Below are 18,472 nucleotides of genomic sequence, written 5' to 3'. Positions count from 1 at the left end.
TAAAGTGTGGATGGTTTATGTGCTATCAGGTTGCGAATCTAAAATTAAAGTAACTTGACTATTTTTAAAATGCAGTCATTCAATTAATGCTTTTAGCAATGAAAATTCTATTTCCATCTTAAACATGAGTGCCTACCGGAAAATGAAAAGCGCTTCCCATAGAGATACCATCTAAAATCTAAATGTATATTTCAAACTTAAGTGCGCATGCTCAACAAAAATGCTACTTCACACTGAAGTACGTCATCTCAATTTTTATTACTGAACTATTATTTTTTTTTGTGTTAAATCTGTTTTTTTTTTTTGTGCACTATTTTCAGATGATGGGTCGTTTTTTCTCTGGATTGGCCCAGTCGGGTGCTTGGTGTTGTTTCGACGAATTTAATCGCATTGATATTGAAGTATTATCCGTCATTGCTCAACAACTCATCACCATTCGTAATGCTAAATCTGCAAAGGTCAACAAAACACGTTATTTTTATTTTTGTTTTGATGTTTTTACTGTCAAATTAAATAAAACATAATTTTGAATTATACGAACTATTCGTGAATAGCGCCACATCTTTTTTTTTCAGACTACTTCTTTCATCAATTAATATTAAGGTAATTTGGTTTAGATTAGGCTTCTAATGTCCGTAACTTACGAAAGAAAATAATAAAATTAAACAATCTTAATATTGTAATCATAAATGTTAAAGTTCATTTTAGGACAAAATAAGACAAAGATACGTATAACTTCTGCCATTAAATACAATTCTGTGTCATGTAACATCATTTTTTTCTGTTTTCTTTACCAAACACGAATGAGAGAAGAAAAACCCATTATTTTTGTCTCCAATTTCTGCCTAAGTAAAACTTCAAATGAAAACTTTCGTTAAATATCTGTCTGTTCCTTTAATTTTTTTGTCACTATTTCGGCTTGATATAATTTTTATTTACTTAGTGCGCACAACTAGTTATAAGAAAGGGAAAACTGGAAACGACAGAAGGCATGGAACTACCCAACCAAACAGAAATGAGAGCACTAGGGGAACAAGACGACTATAAATACTTGGGAATTCTGGAAGCGGACACCATCAGAGCAACAGAAATGAAAGAGAAAATTGGAAAGGAATACCTCAGGAGAACAAGAAAACTCCTAGAAACGAAATTATATAGCAGAAACCTAATAAAAGGTATAAATACATGGACAGTATCACCAGTAAGATACTCTGGACCGTTTATAGGGTGGACAAAAGAAGAACTGAGACAACTCGATCAGAAAACCAGGAAACTCATGACCATGCTAATGCATCCAAAGGACAATATTAACAGACTCTATGTGAAAAGGAAAGACGGCGGGAGAGGGCAGATCTGTATAGAAGACTATGTGAAGGACACAAAAAAAGAACTAGAAAAATACATAATGCAAAACACTGAAAGGATAATTATGGCAGCAAGAGACACTGAAAAAAAACAAACAACAAAACAGAAAAACAGAGAGGCAAACAACAAAACGAGAAAAGAGAAGTGGGAAGAGAAACAACTCCACAGAAGATTCATAAGAATGACAAAAGATGAGAATAACGAAAATACCTAGACATGGATGCGAAAAGGACATATAAACCGAGAAACTGAATCTCTAATAACTGCAGCACGATAACTCGATAAGAACCAACCATATCAAAGCAAGGATCGATTAAACACAAGAAAACACCAAATGCAGACTATGTGGATAAAGAGACGAAACGATAAACCATATAGTAAGTGAATGCAGCAAACTGGCCCAAAAGGAATACAAAAACAGGCATGACCAAGTGGGGAGGGCGGTGCACTGGGAATTGTGTAAACGACTGCATTTTGAGCGTACAAACAAATGGTACAAGCATAAACCCACAACAGCACTCGAAAACGAGAACCACAAAATCCTATGGGACATGGACATACAGACGAAAAAACCCATCCAAGCAAGAAGACCAGATGTCGTAATAATTAACAAGAAAGAAACATCCTGTCAAATCGTAGACTTTGCTGTCCTAGCTGACCACAGGGTGAGTATGAAAGAAAAGGAGAAACGAAGCAAATACACAGAGTTAGCCAGAGAGTTAAAAGGGATTTGGATGATGAAGAAAATCAAAATAGTACCGATAATAGTAGGAGCACTAGGAACACTTCCGAAAAACTTTGAAAAAAGAATGTCAGAAATTGGAATCAGAGGAATAACTGCAAAAGTACAACGACTAACAATAATGAAAACGACGGAAATATTAAGGAAAACCTTTGAATGCAGAGAATAATACAAGAAGACAATATAACGAATAAGCGTTACAGGGAATGAAGAACGCCGAAGCTGCATATCTACAAGTTCTACACCCCATCATGCATTCACCCCATTGTTTCATCACCGCTCCCCCGAATAAAAAAGTGATACCAAAGAGCCGAGAAGGGTCAAGAAGGACTGAAAGACCGAGGAGAGAGCGCTAGCCAGACCTCGGCTGGTCAAGCGCAAAGAGAACTGGGACCTTGGAGAGGTTGAGTGCCACTCAAATTCCAGTATAAACGAATGGCCACTGCCAGCGAGAAATCAATGGTAAGAGGCTGTTGCGATGATGCAAATTCATTTGCAAATGCTATCGAAGGAGGTGGAGAAAACTGGACGTCTGGAGAAACTTGTTGTCACTCAGCTTCCAGAGAACACCACAGGTTTCCAATCAGATCGTTTGTTGACTTGTGTGAAAGCTCCATGTGAGCCAATAATAAAGCAAATACTTTTTAAAGTGCTATCCAAATATCCAAATATCCAAATATCCAAGTATCCAAATATCCAAATATCCAAATATCCAAATAGACCGGTGACACAGAAAATGTATTTTGTCATTGAGATTAAATCCAAGTTTGTGAGTAAAGCTCTGCCACCTTCCTTTAAATATGACTAAAATAATATTGATTAGGATTGTTAAAAAAAGCTATTAAACAATACGATAAGGGATTCGTCTTTACTTTCTAAGATTTCGGCCAATAGAATATGCAAAATACAAAACACTGTCTGAGTCGTGCCTGCTCAGCTCCTTTTAGTTTTATCATAAAATATATAAAACTTTCTCTTGCAGGTTTCAAGATTTATGTTTGAAGGCCGAGAAATTCGACTGACTCCATCCTGTGCTGCTTTTATCACCATGAACCCTGGATATGCCGGGCGAACAGAATTGCCAGACAACCTAAAGGCACTGTTCAGGCCCATTTCGATGATGGTACCCGATTACCGTGAGTCCCACATTTCGTTCCAAAACTGAGATATCCATATTGCAAATCATTAAACATAATCAGTTTGTCTTTTTCTCTTTTGAAATCGACTGCTCAACTAATCTGATTGTCTTGTGAGATAATGGTACTGTCTTGATCAGTTCATTAAGAGCAGCATCTTTAATATTATTCTTTCACTGAGCGAACGGATTAGAGCAACCCCTTTGTATCACAAGCCCGATCTAGCGGAAGCGAGATGCAGAGTGAACTACTTATCATCACTAACGTTAGTAATAGCCGCACTGTTAATTGTAGAGACAATGTTTGATATATCAAGAAAAGATATGTCATGACTAAACTGCACATGCTGTTGAGTACCGGAAGTTGAGATGAAAAATGAGGTCGTTGTTTGTAGTAATAACGTGGATTTGGAATGTTTTAAAAACATTAAAATATACAACTCAGTTCAACATAAAGGCCTGTCACTTTCTCATGAATTGTAAGTTGGAAAGTCGAACAGTTTCTTTTTTTTTTTTACACAGGCATCACCACATTATCAAGACCAAGAGGCCACTTAAGGATAAGGGTTAAAGAGTGTGAAGTAGAAATTGGACAATATAGTAATCATTAGTAATGAAAATTCGGTAAATTTGATAACTTATATGGAACGGCTCATCAAGAATTTATTTACGTTAGACTTTAACACAACCATATTGTAGTCAGCCGGAAAGCAGGAAAACGGAAGACAATTCCACAGGCGTGCAGTTCTAAGAGATAAGCTTTGTTCATGGAATCTACGTTTAGGTTTAGGCACAGATAATTATTGATAGTGTTTTCAGCTAGACGAGTGTTTCTTGAGAAAGTTTGGCGAGGGGGGACCATAGACTGAAGCTCAGTCGAACACTTTCCATGAAAATAACGATACATCAGAGACAAACTCGCAACATTTCTTCTGTGAGATAGAAGTTGCAGGGAAGAGAAAAGGACATCTCCTACGAGGCTACGAAGTCTATTTTGAACTCTATCAAGGCAGGGCAAGTCTTTTCTAGCAGCTCCTGCCCAGATGTGGCAACAGTATTCCATCCTTGGACGTACCTGGCTCTTATATAGATAGAGAATTGCATCAGCAGTGAGATATCTACCGGATCGATAGAAAGATCCCACCATTTTTCCAGTGGCCTTGGCAACAGATTTGATGTACGTGTTCCATTTAAGATCAGGAGTAATGGTCAAGCCCAGAAGCTTGTCAAAACTTGAGGCCTCCTGAAGACGAGAGCCATTCATTTCAATTGATGCCAGATGTGGATCAGAATGTTGATGATGTAAAGAGAGAAGCTTGGTTTTAGATGCATTAAAAGTAACCAGCCACTCCTTTCCCCATTGTACTATGTGCTCAAGATCAGAGGAGAGAGAATCGGAGAGAACTTGGTCGTTTACTGTCTTAGATGTGCTACCATAAATGGTAGTGTCGTCAGCATAAATGTCTACACATGATGTAAGGATGTGATTTGGAAGATCATTAATGTAGACCAGGAAAAGAGTTGGGCTCAGGATGGACCCCTGAGGGACACCAGCATTAGTACTGTGAGCTTCTTATTTTTGCCCCTCAACTACTACTCTTATGAACCTATCAGAAAGAAATGATTTAATAATTGAGAAGAAATTTCCAGCTATACCATAGCTATACCATAGAGATCTTGTGAAGTAAATTTCCAGCTATACCATAGAGATCTTGTGAAGTAAACCATTATGCCATACTCTATCAAAGGCCTTAGATATGTCAAGAGCAATTGCCCTAGAAAGGTTGCCTCCGTCGAGAGATTTGCTAATCCTATGAGATATAACTGTAAGCACATCTGCTGTAGATCTAGCAGAACGGAAACTATATTGAGTGTCACTAAGAAGGTTATTTTTGTTGAGATGGTTGATTACTTCTGTATTTAACACAGATTCCAGCAACTTACTCATGATGCACAGGAGACTTATTGGCTTGTACTGAGAGGGGGATGAGCGATCACCTGAATTCTTAAATACAGGGCATACTGATGAAATTTTCCAGGGAGATGGGAAACTATTCTCCTTAAAACAACGTTTAAACAGTTTTGTAAGTATGGGCGCTAGTTCAGGTTGAAGTTTTTTGAGTACTATAATTGGAATACCGTCAGGGCCAGTTGCTTTACTGGAATCAAGGTTTTTGATTAGCTTGGCAACATCACGTACAGATATACGTATATCACATAGCGTGTTTTCTGATACAGGAGGAAATATTGGGGGTTGCCGGCCTTGGTCGTAAAGGGTAGAATTAGCTGCAAAGTTCTTGGTAAAGAGTTTGGTTTTGTCTGATGCTGACGAGATTACCTCAGGTCCATTAATGATAGTTGGGATAGAGCACACGCTTCTGTTCAGAATTCTGTTTTTATTTGCCAAAACTGGTGGGAACCAAGCCGCTGCTCAGCTACTTTGGAATTAATGGATTGAGCATACAACTCTCTTGCGTTCTTTATTACTTTCTTACAATGGTTGCTGGCAGTCCTGAAAGCGGCTTTAGTTTCTATACATCTATTACGTTGGAAGCAGTGGAAAAAGTGATTTCTGTGGCTGCTAGTTTTTTGCTGGAACTTTTTCGAGGGTATGAAACGGTCTATACCTACAATTAACCATTCTGTCAGGTCTGATACTATAGAGGACACATCCTTTTTAAACATGGAACGCAGAGGTAGATCCGATATAAATGAATGGAAGCTATCCCAGTCAGCCTTAGTGTATCGATATACTGTACGATGGAGAGGTACGTCTGGGGACTTATTACATTTCATTTTTATCTTAATTGATACAACAGAGTGGTCGGAAGATCCAAGAGGAAACAGAACAGAAACTGAACATAGTTCAGGGCAAGTTGTGAGAAAAAGGTCTAGTAGGCTCGCATACTGGCCGTCATTGTCGGGCACACGGGTGGGTTCATGAACAATCTGAGTGAAGTCATAGGCAATGAAGTAATCATGACAGAACCTCCCCTCATCATCGGTCTTGTTTGAGTGGGTCAACCATTCGACGTTGTGAACATTGAAGTCTCCACATACGTGAATGTTAGCTGAAGGATAAGCAGATAGGACTTGGTCAATTTTCTCAGATATGCTTTTAAAGATAGTAACTCCGCTGTTGTGGGGGTGATAGAGAGTAAATATAAATGCAGTAGTGTGAGCTAAAGCAACCCGGAAGCACATATAGGGTAAGTTAGGATCTTCCCTGGAGATGTCCCTACCACATGGAAAGCCATCTTTAATATAGACACATATTCCATGCCCATGGCGATCTTGGGGGTCAGATTTAGAAGTTAAGTTAGAGTATCCTTTAATTGCGAACTCTTCTAGGGAAATAGCCTGTCCAATGCCAGTTTTGCTTAAAAATAAAAGGTCTGGTTTAGTCTCCTGTAATTGGGTTTCAACCTCTGGAAGGTTAGAACGTAGATCCCTGATGTTGGAGAAGGAGACATGATAGTGGGAGTCTATGTTGGAAGTTGGAGATCCGGGTTTAATCGTGTATTTTTTCTTGAAACTTGTCATGATGAAATTTTGGAATTTTTGACTATCATTGTAGCTGGTGTCAATGTGTGTGCATTTCTGTATAATATTGAACCCTTTTTTCTATGCGAATTATTTTTGGAACTGATGATTTCATGCTCCTGGTTAGTGATGATAGAGTTAAGATTGAAACACAACTGAACAATTATATAAAGACCGAGATAATAGGAGATACCTCTCAGCCAAACTGATGAGATCCGAAGAAATACATTGATTGAAAGCATAGTTGGAGGTTAAAAAAGGAGTTTTCACATATAGCAGCCATTTTGGGCCTCAAGTATAATCATGACAAATTGAAAGTAATTAATTTTTGACACAGCATCTGTCGGAAACCTTTGGATGGAAGTGAGAAGAAAAAATGTTACTAATCCCACATATAGGAATCTCATCTAAGAATTGTGACTTTTGAAAAAAATTCCTCCCCTGACAAATACTCTAGTAATTCTGTAAATTGAACAAAATCTTGGTTAATTTTACGATGCAATATCAGAATTTGTTAAATAAATAAACACTTTGAAACTATCATTACAATTTAAGGCATTATATCAGAATCGTTTAAAACTTTTCTCTTTGAAAAATATATTTTTTAAGTTTGTCTAAATTTCTTAACAACAACCAATTCAGTCTTCCGGATACTTTTGTTCAGTTCATAATTACCCCCCCCCTCAAACCCCCAGAAAACAAAACAAAAAATATATGACATTACACACTTATATCGACTCCTGTTCAGCCTCTAGAGAAAATGGATATTTCGGATAGGGGTGCCTGTGTAGGAAATCTATTTCAAAGCATAGGTTGCACAATCTCCAGCCACATCTCTCCTAAACTGGCATTTTATGATATGAATAGATGTACTTATAAGAGTTTTATATCATTATTAATGAATTTATATCATTTTGAATACTTCAATGTTGCCTATTGTTCCACAGTTTCAACACAAAACATGTTTGATTCTTTCAATAATAAAAGTTTCATGACTTTTGATTTAATCATTTTCACTGTCTTTCATTCCTTAAAAGTTTTCTCTTTTTACGTTTGATTAAAATATATTTTATCATATTGCTTGTATTTTTGCCTCCAGGTTTAATTGCCGAGGTCATCCTATACTCTGAGGGGTTTGAATCATCCAAGACCCTCGCTCAAAAGATGACCCAAATGTACAAACTTTGCAGTGAACAATTATCTCAACAAGACCATTATGATTTTGGTATGAGGGCTGTTAAATCAGTTCTTGTTATGGCAGGAACCCTTAAGCGCCAAAACCCAGACAAAAGTGAAGATGTTGTCCTTATCCGTGCGCTAAGAGACAGCAATCTACCAAAATTCCTGGCTGAAGATGCCATTCTCTTCCAGGTAATTCTTTCACACCCATTTTTTGTTACCATCTTTTTGATACATTTTTTTTTTTTTTTTTTGTGTGTGTGTGTGTGTGTGTGTGTGTGTGTGTGTGTCTGGCCTAACGGATATCATCCCGGATTATTGAATAAGCCATGCTAAATTCAAATCCTTTTGGATCTATTGCAATCATTTATCTATTATTATGCAAATGCGGAGTTAATCAACATTTCATTCTATAAGGCCCCTTTTCTTTCCTTGGTTTTGAGATTGACATTTAAAAAAATAATCTATTTTAATTATTCTAATTTTTTAAAATTTACTCATCAAGTCACCATCTTTACTTTCTGTTTATTACTGTCACCCTCTCGCACTGTATTTTGTTTGACTCTAACCTCACGTTGATTTTATACAATATCTATTACTCTCGTTTCTGTGTGTCTCCTTCTCTGTTTATTAACTGTCAGAAGTAATAAAACTTACTATAAAATAGAATTTGTATTATTTGGACTACTGCTTTTATCTTGAGTATTATTCTCACAACGTTTCGGCTGATGTAACCTCTAAGTATGTAAGTATGTAACTCAGGAATCTTTCCGTTAAACTCGGGAATATAAACATATACACATACAAATATATAAACATATACACATACAAATATATAAACATATACATGTACAAACATATAAACATATACACATACAAACATATAAACATATACAGATACAAAAATATTAGCATATGCACAAATAAAGATATACACATACAAACATATATACATACAAACATATATACATATGCATATACAAACATATAAACATATATCCATGCAAACATGTAGACATATACACATACAAATATATAAACATACACATACAAATACATAAACATATGCACATACAAATATATAAACATATACATATTTCTAACTGTATATAAATAGAGATTTCAATTGATGAGCCCTTCAACTAGGTGTATTAGAGTTCATTAATCAAAACAATTGTCCAACAAAATCAATGTAAATACATGGAGAACTATTTAAAAAAATAAGTTAAGAGAATTTTTTCATTCTTCTGCAGGCGATTCTTCAAGATTTATTTCCTGGAATTGAAATTCCAGCTCATCACTATGGGAACTTTCAGTCGGAAATCCTGAAAGTAATGAAAGCCAAACACCTTTATCCGATTGAATCAATGGTGAAGAAAGTGATAGAATTCTATGAAACTATGATTGTTCGACATGGAGTCATGCTTGTCGGACCCACTGGAGGGGGAAAGACCACCATTTATCAAGTAAGCCATTCATGTATTTAATTTCCACTTCTGTTTGCATCAATAATCACTTTGTAAGGAAAACAAAAACAAAAACCATATATGCATATATGTAATGACGTTATCTATATATTCTTCGTTTTATGCCACTCAATCAATGCTATACAGGTACTGGTGGAATTATAAGAAATTCCATAGCTGTAATCTTTCTCTGTGGTATATTATTGCTGTACTTGAAAATATTTCCATTCTATGGAAATCCGCCGTGAACGAAAACTCCACTATATTATTGTATCCCCTTTGTTCAAACTGAAACAAAATTATCAAACTACTCTGTTTGATGTAGTTCCAAATTATATTTGGTTATAGCGATCGATGCCAATGACTCTTTTAAGAGTATGTGACATTTTTCCATTCTATGGTTGTCCAACACAAACACAAATCCCATATTATTATTTTGCTATCTGTGAAGAAAACATAAATTACATTCTGAAGGTCCAAAACTTATATATATATATATATATATATATATATATATATATATATATATATATATATATATATATATATATATATATATATATATATATATATATATATATATTAGTTTCACATTCGACACAACAGCGACATCAAATTAAAGTTGCATTTTCAGTGATTAAGTGTTGATAAAAATGTTGATAAAAGTTACCAAGGATATTATTGTATATATTGCAATAACTTACATACGCTACATATTACACTTTGCTACATAACTTTTAAAGATTTTCGTTTGTATTTATATTTAAGATAATTTTGATTTTAGATTGTTAATCAGCTGCAGGACACTATGTTTATTATGTTTATTATACTGCTGTTTCAATCTACGTAAAATTGTTCAATATATATATATATATATATATATATATATATATATATATATATATACTAGCATTCAGCCCGGCGTTGCTCGGGTGTTTGGATGTGTATGTTGGGCAAAAAAAAATAAAAGTGGTAGTAGGAAGGCAGGCTCGAATCCGTACCGCAAAGGAGGAAAAGAACGGAGTAAAACCTAACGTTACGACTACCACCAAACCGGAAGCGACATTTTTTAAAATTAAGGCTAGACAATCTAAAGGAGAGGATAACTTTAAAAAATATCGGCGAAAAAAGTGACCCCCCTCCCTGTAGAAAATTGCCTAGTTGAAGGGGAAGATATTAATGTTTTTAGCCAATTTTTCGATATTTGTCATCTGAAAGGTCGAACTAACGATACTGATCTTGGTAAAATCCGTCGCCTCTATTGAAAGTTTAAGGCAGACATGCAAACAGACATATATACATACATTTATATATTGATAACTAAAAATTTTCGACCCAAACTGATGAAAAAGCTTGCCCTATCTCTGAATACCCTTTATGTAAAATTTCAAATATTTAGACCAGAAATTGTCTGGGTAATTTGGAAGAGACCGCAGAGGTCAATTTAAAAAAAAACTTTGACCCCTATTATGACCCCTTAAAATTTATTGTTTTGGGCTCAAATCAAGTTATTAAGTTAGATCCATGTCCAAGGAACCTATATCTAAAATTTCAAGTGCGTAGACCCAAAATTGTCGGAATAGTTTGGTAGAGTTCTCAAAGGTCAAATCATTGAACTTTGACCCCTTAATCGGCAATTTTTTGGCCAAAAACCGATCACATCGATTTTCCCAAATCTCAGTACGTAGACTAAAAATTGACAGAGTTATTGCGTAGGGAAATGTACACAGACACAGACACAGACACACACAGAGACACACACACAGAGACACGTTCACTTATATATATATATATATATATATATTGTTTGAATTACAATTATCAACTGACACATGTTTCTTCATTTACGACTTATCAGGAAAGCTGAATCTAGTATTTATCTGTTATTTATATGTTAAAGATAATGTCCAGCAGAACATTTCCAAGAATATTCCCGAATTGAAAAGGAGCATCATAATAAAATTCAGGGTAGTGATGAGACAGGGTGTTACTTTTGTCAAGTAATTTGTGCATAACACCTACAAGCTCTAACAATCAGATAACATATTATGATAATTAAGAGGAACTACTTCACAGGTTCAATCCTTACTCCACTACTGCGTTTCTGAAATTGTGGGAATCCTCCCTCAGAAAGATCTATTCATATCTGTCCAAGATCACCATTTCTTTTCAATCAGATCCGATATGATGCTTTCTCAGTTATTTCTTGTACATCCCTAATGAAGTTCTTTATCTGTGTGTTCATCACTCAACATTTCATTCTAAAATCATAATACTCAACATTTCATTCTCAAATGATACTACTCAACATTTCATTCTGGCCATTCAATAGAACACCATATCTCTCATCTTCTGCAATTTCAAAATGACCCTCCTATGCTTAAATAAGCCCCAACACAATTCCAACGTTTTTTTGTTACCTGCAGACTACAAACTCTGGTCTCTACTGTGTAAGGATCAATGGGAAAATGAAGATATTCTGAATGTCTATTCTCCCTTCATCTTTCAGCAGTTTACTATATCTTGTATAAACTTGTGTGTTACCTTTTATAGACACAGAATTTTTTTATTCAGATCTTGGCCAACACTCTGACTAATCTTCATGGCTTGGGTGAGGTGCACCCCTTCTACAAACCAGTCCATACTTATATCCTGAATCCAAAAGCTATCACAATGGAGGAACTCTATGGAGGGGTCAACAAACTTACGATGGAATGGCAAGATGGTTTAATGGCGGTGACTGTCAGAATTGCGTGCAATGTATGTTTACACCAAGGAGTATTTATTTGATAATCAAACATATTATGTGTCCGTGTGTATGTGTATGTGTATGTGTGTATGTGTATGTGTCCATGTGTATGTGTATGTGTGTATGTGTATGTGTCCGTGTGTATGTGTATGTGTCCGTGTGTATGGGTTAGGGTTGATTACTTATTGGAATGATCAGCTTTTGTGAAATGCAATGACTCATTTGGAAGAAAAAATAAATGAATTTGCGGATTCAGAGATTTGAAACACTTGAATCTTACTTTCTGAACTGTAAAGAACATCTTAGCTGCTAATAAAATTAGCTGAGCATGGTAGTGTTTTCTTGATTGATGATTCAAAGAAGAAAAATCAGATGTTACCAAGTGGTAATAAACTTTTAAAGTGTGGATATGATTTGCCAACTGCAACAGATGATGATAGTTCGGTTGTTGTGACTGAGTAGTAGTCATTTATTTTTAAATGTCAATTCACTTCGATCAACTCAAACTCATGCCTCGTCTTCACCCCAGCATCTTCCATGTGCGTTGTAGTGATCATATTGCTGAGGACAGTGTCTTGGTAGTTGTAATAAAAAGTCGTCTGACATGCTTATCACATTTCTATAAATTAGAGTATTCCTCTACTTTATCGCTATTTTAAAGGAAGCTGTTCCAACTTTTTGGTTACTTTCTGTAAAATATTCACAGCAAGAACTCATCTTTCTCTTACCACCACTGGAGATTATTTTTCCTTCCTTTTGCTGTGTCCCTAAAACCAAACAGAATTTTCATGAATGGGGTTTATTTATAAAAACTCTTTGGAATATATTGCCACTGGGCTATTTCTCTGCAGTACAATATGGCTATCTTCAAGTCCAATGTTTACAAATACTTGTTGAACTTTTCTCTTAAAAAATCAAATGTTGCCCATTCCATTCATCATTTTAACAATCTCATAATATTTTTAATGATTCAACTGACAATCTTGTTTGCCTCAAGTGGGTTTTGATCTTGGTAAATAGTAACTCATTAGTTTAAAAAAATCAATTTGAACATGTACGTGTTTTATCTGTTTTTATTTAGGCTTTTTAGTGACGTCATATATGGAGTTGAGCTAAACGCGTTACTTTCAGCTGCCGGCTGTACTGAAAATATACTTGTCATCAATGATGAAAATAATCTATATATTTGTATACTGCTCTATCTTGTTTGGTTGCTTGTCATCAGACACACTTCACGGTTGTTATCAAGAAAAAATTATATAAACTTACTTGAAAATGGAAGACGTCATCAAGAGTGAATGATAGTTGTCAAAAACTGTGGTCATGTGCGTTTATTTGAAAGTTGCAGCTGTAACATGCGTGTTTGAAAGATAATAAATTATCTATTTAATAATGCATATAGTAAATACTGATCCAATGGGTCACTGTTAGTTTAGTCTAAAATTGAATGTTATTTTTTATATTTTATGCCTAACAGGATCCGAGTGAAGACCACCAGTGGGTGATCTGTGATGGTCCTGTAGATGCTCTATGGATTGAAAACATGAACACTGTTCTCGATGACAACAAAATGCTGTGTTTGGCAAACAGCGAAAGAATCAAGCTGACCCCTTATATCCACATGGTGTTTGAAGTGCAAGACTTGGCTGTGGCATCACCTGCAACTGTCAGCAGGTGCAGTATTTCTTGATGAGAAAATGAAAACGTGTACAACAATCGTTTGGTTGCAGTTCATAGAAAAGTGTGAAATATTCGCTAAGTTTTTCTATTTATTTGGTCTCTGTCCACATATCTTATGCCAGTCAATAATCTCATTTGAAAGAATAGCAAGAATAATGAATCACATTAACTGGAATTTAATTGCAAATTATCATTAAGCATACATACACACACATAAACACACATACACACACATATATGGAATGAGTAGAATGACTCGTAACTGAAATAACAAAAACCCAAAGCCCAAGTTTTCATGTTTTATCAACTAATATTATATAGTAATCATTCTATTCTATTTGAAATTTCATTTAAAGATTGTTATTTTCCTTGTATGTGTGTGTGTGTGTGTGTGTGTGTGTGTGTGTGTGTGCGTGTGTGTGTGCACAATGAAGCGTTCTAAAAGTAATGCTCTCTATATTTTATTCCGCCAGAATGGATTGTAAATTGCATTGTTGTAATTAATGAACTTATGCATTCATGAAAGTTTTATTCTTCTGTTGCAGATATTGATGGTGTGAGACTCTAAAAAAAGCAACACTTGTCATGGGCGTATGTCAGAAGCAGAGATGCATTATTGAATTTCTGACAAAAGTGCATTGAGAATAGTAGTGACTAAAACGGTAGTGAATAAATTCTGGAGCACAATAGTTCTGTTGTTTTACTAGTACCGCTCCCGTTTTCGTAACTCTTTAACGTTTGATTTGAAAAAATAGGAGGATTTACTTTTGGAAGGATCCTCATATATATATATATTTATATATATATGTGTGTGTGTGTGTATATATATATATATATATATATATATATCGTAGTCCACATACAGTACTGTTTCGCTGTTTCACAGCTCATCAGTACGGCTAGACAAGCAACTACCTCAAGCCAGGATTGAAACTAGATCGCCCAAACGACAGTCGGAGTTTCTAACCGTTGCGCTACGCGGCTGCTGATATGCGGGCAGTGAATTAACAATGTTTTGACATTGTCCAAAATACCTAAGCTCAATTTGTTTACACAAAGAGCGTTGCTTCATACGCTAATGGTAATTTGTATATCACTTCCCCCCCAAATATATATATATATATATATATATATATATATATATATATATATATATATAATGTATGTATATATGTATGTATCTGTAGCAGCTGATATTTACACACCGGCATCCAAAATCAAAATGCATAAACACGTTTGTACGCACATCGTCTGCGCATACACTAAATAATAATAAATAATAAAATTAAAAATAATAATAATGAAAACAAATAAGTATATTTTTGATCAATTAGAGAACTTTCTGAATTTATTCGAAATGATCTTCTAAAATCCACCTAAACCCTTTTAAAAAGCAGATGTTTCTTCAATAAACCAGTGGAACCCAGTTGATCAGTGTCTATGGACGCCCCTCTATTGGACGCTTCCCTCTGCGAAATATCTCTCTCTCTCTCTCTCTCTCTCTCTCTCTCTCTCTCACACACACACACACACATTTACAAACACACTAACACAGAGACACACACACATTTACAAACACACTAACACACACAACCCATTGATTCATTGTCGTCTCCAATCTTTATCACTGATCTTCTTTTCTAATACAAACACAAATAAACAACTTTCAATGAATTATAATTTATTTAAATGAACAGAGAAGTTTGGATTACGATTTTCCTGCCCCTTATAAAACCCGGCGCTTAATTAATCGATTCAGACTCCTTCAATGAATCCTTCTTGTTTTTATAAGAACTCTAAAATATTCACGAGCATTCTATGATTTTTCTATTGCTGTACACTTCCATTTTAAACTTATATATCATGCCGAGAACCACACACTAAAATAAAACCTAAAGCCAGGTGAGAAACAACCTAAATACATGTATCTTATATATAAAACACATTATGTCTGTCTATGTGTATGTTTGTCTGTTTTCATTTTTTTAACAGCATCTTCTCTGAGACGTGCGGTTGCAAAGCGACAGGTGGATCGATTGATTGCATTTTTCATTGACCGTTTTTTATGGTAAAAAATAATGGGTCAAAATTGAAACTTGACAGGTGTAGGTAAACTTAGTTTCCATGTACGCATATATATGTTTATAGGTCAACGTTAGTTCACTTTTAGCTATTACATATCCAACCGACGATAGTTCAAATGGTACCGACTAAGGCTGGAGTGCTATATTTTTTACTTTTGGTTTCGGTTATAGCTGATGACACCAAGTCATATTTTTTTTACTTTTAAAATCACTACTATATATTGGGTACAATATAATAATCAATAGAGAATTGGCACTATAATAATAAAGACGAAATCGTTTTTTTGTAATTATTCTCTAGTTACAAAAAGATGATGTAAAACTGAAATTTAATTTAATACTTTACTGAAAGTTCGATTTCCCCAACCTCAAAATAGAAGAGGAAAATTTAAACAACAAACGGAAACTGGTCTTGACAATGAATGCCCTAAAAATTGATGTGCTAGAGCTACTTTTTAGAAAAAAATGCGTGCAGTATACCGAGAAGAAAAGCGATGTCCGACTTAAAGGATACTATCATCGGTAGAAGGCAGTTATCTACCTCTGGTTACGATAAATCTAAAGAGTTCATTTACAGTGAAAATACATAACTTCGAAAACTTCTGTTTTGACTTATTATTTTTCTAATGGACCATTTTTTGTAATTTAAAAAAAAATATACTAATTTAGGCATGACAAATAAGTATGTAATAATGTTAAATGCTTTCTTTTGAATTCACCAGTACCTGCGGTGTTATCGCCCCAAACAAGCACTGGTTACTTCATTTTACTTTAGTGGAACTTCTCATTCCTGGGGCTAACACTTAATCTCTATATGAGATGCATCGATATTTCAATGTTCCATAAAAGTTCTTTATTTCTCAAACACTGGGTTAGTAAAGAAGTTGAGAATATCCCTCATCATTGACTCTCTCACTATCGACCATTTTCCAATATTATAGTATATCTTTCTTTTTGGTCACTTACTCTTACTGGATTCGAGGACAAAAGTACATCTAGTTTGATGACGTATTCAGCTTCGTGCTGTTACTTGAGGCAACATAACTTGGAGAAGATGCATCATTCCTTGTAAAAGCCAGTATGGATTAGCCATAGGCGGGAGATCTTATTTGGCCATAAATAATATGTGATTTAAATATTTAGTCAAGGTTTAGTTGTAGAAAAAAATATCCCCATACCAAATTGTCCCGACAAACCCCTGTACAGACAGACCCCTCAGACACTTGAGGAGAGTGTATAGTAGGCATTCAAGTTCTCTCATTTATATATATATATATATATATATATACATGAATATGTATATATGAATATGTATGTATTATATAAATATATATATGTATGTATGTATATAAATATATAGATGTATATATATGTATGCATGTATATATATGCATATATATATATGTATATATATGTATGCACGTATATATATGCATATATATATGTATATATATGTATGCACGTATATATATATATATATATATATATATATATATATATATACGTGCATACATACATAAATATATAGATGTATGCATATAAATATATAAATGTATATATATAAATATATATATATATATATATATATATATATGTATATATATATATATGTATGCATGTATATATATATGTGTGCATGCTTATATTTAGGCAGTAAATCGTTTAAATCTTTAAGCACTCGAGAAAAAACGTAAGTAGATCCCAATTAGCAGCAAAATCATCCCTTTTCACTGTAAAAGTTTGAAGATGCTGAAAAACTTTTTATTCAAATATATTTTTCCTCATTCCGTTTGCACTTTCCTCCCTACTCTTTCACTGTAGCATCATATTGAAATTTAACTGCAGTATAAATAAACATCTGTCTGCACAACTCATCACTCAGCATGTTTACTGTAAATCTGGCCTCTAAGCATCGTAACTCTTTATAGATCAGTGGCAAAATATGAACAATGCGTAAATTAATAAAAAGTTTGACCATGTATTTTTTTTCAAAACGACAAATCTAAGAAATAATCTTTGTATTTTTCATTGTGTAGATGTGGCATGGTGTACATTGATCCGGAAGAAATCAAATGGATGCCTTATATCCATAAGTGGCTGAAAAAATGGGACCAGAAATTATTAGAGGAAAGTTCCGACTATCTGATGGATATGTTTGCAAAATATGTTGAGAAGGGTCTTCAGTTCATCAAAAGAAACTGTGTGCAAACAATTAACCAGGTAACAACGGATAATGAAATAAGTTCGATTTTAATAAATAAAAAAAAAAATTGTAGGATTATTCCAAAAATAAATCCTCCTAGTATTTAAGCTCAAAAGTTTAAGAGCTATGAAAACGGAAAGGTACTAGTAAAACGAGTGACCTTTTGTGCTTCAGAATTTATTTTTCTACTTAGTCACCACCATTCTCAATGCACTTTTGCCAGGAATTCATTGACACATTTATGCTTCTGACACACGTCCATGACAACTGTTACTTTTATTAGAGTCTGACACCATCAATATCTACAACAGAGAGATGAAATGTTC

General features: G+C 34.5%; 1 protein-coding gene across 1 annotated transcript in view; it reads left to right on the top strand.

Annotated features, from left to right (window-relative positions):
- LOC145245981 (dynein axonemal heavy chain 6-like) overlaps positions 1-18,472 on the top strand; it is a 632,504-nt gene that overhangs the window by 176,369 nt on the left and 437,663 nt on the right. Inside the window, exons 33-39 of the mRNA XM_080107771.1 lie at positions 321-458; positions 3,090-3,243; positions 7,885-8,156; positions 9,218-9,430; positions 12,005-12,190; positions 13,657-13,853; positions 17,980-18,163. Coding sequence (XP_079963897.1) covers positions 321-458; positions 3,090-3,243; positions 7,885-8,156; positions 9,218-9,430; positions 12,005-12,190; positions 13,657-13,853; positions 17,980-18,163 — 1,344 coding nt within the window. The remainder of the gene's footprint in view (positions 1-320; positions 459-3,089; positions 3,244-7,884; positions 8,157-9,217; positions 9,431-12,004; positions 12,191-13,656; positions 13,854-17,979; positions 18,164-18,472) is intronic.

This window comes from Euprymna scolopes, chromosome 23 (assembly GCF_053919585.1).
Source record: "Euprymna scolopes isolate OS-2025 chromosome 23, ASM5391958v1, whole genome shotgun sequence".
In the NCBI taxonomy this organism is placed as follows: domain Eukaryota; kingdom Metazoa; phylum Mollusca; class Cephalopoda; order Sepiida; family Sepiolidae; genus Euprymna; species Euprymna scolopes.
This window is presented reverse-complemented; position numbering and strand designations above follow the sequence as displayed.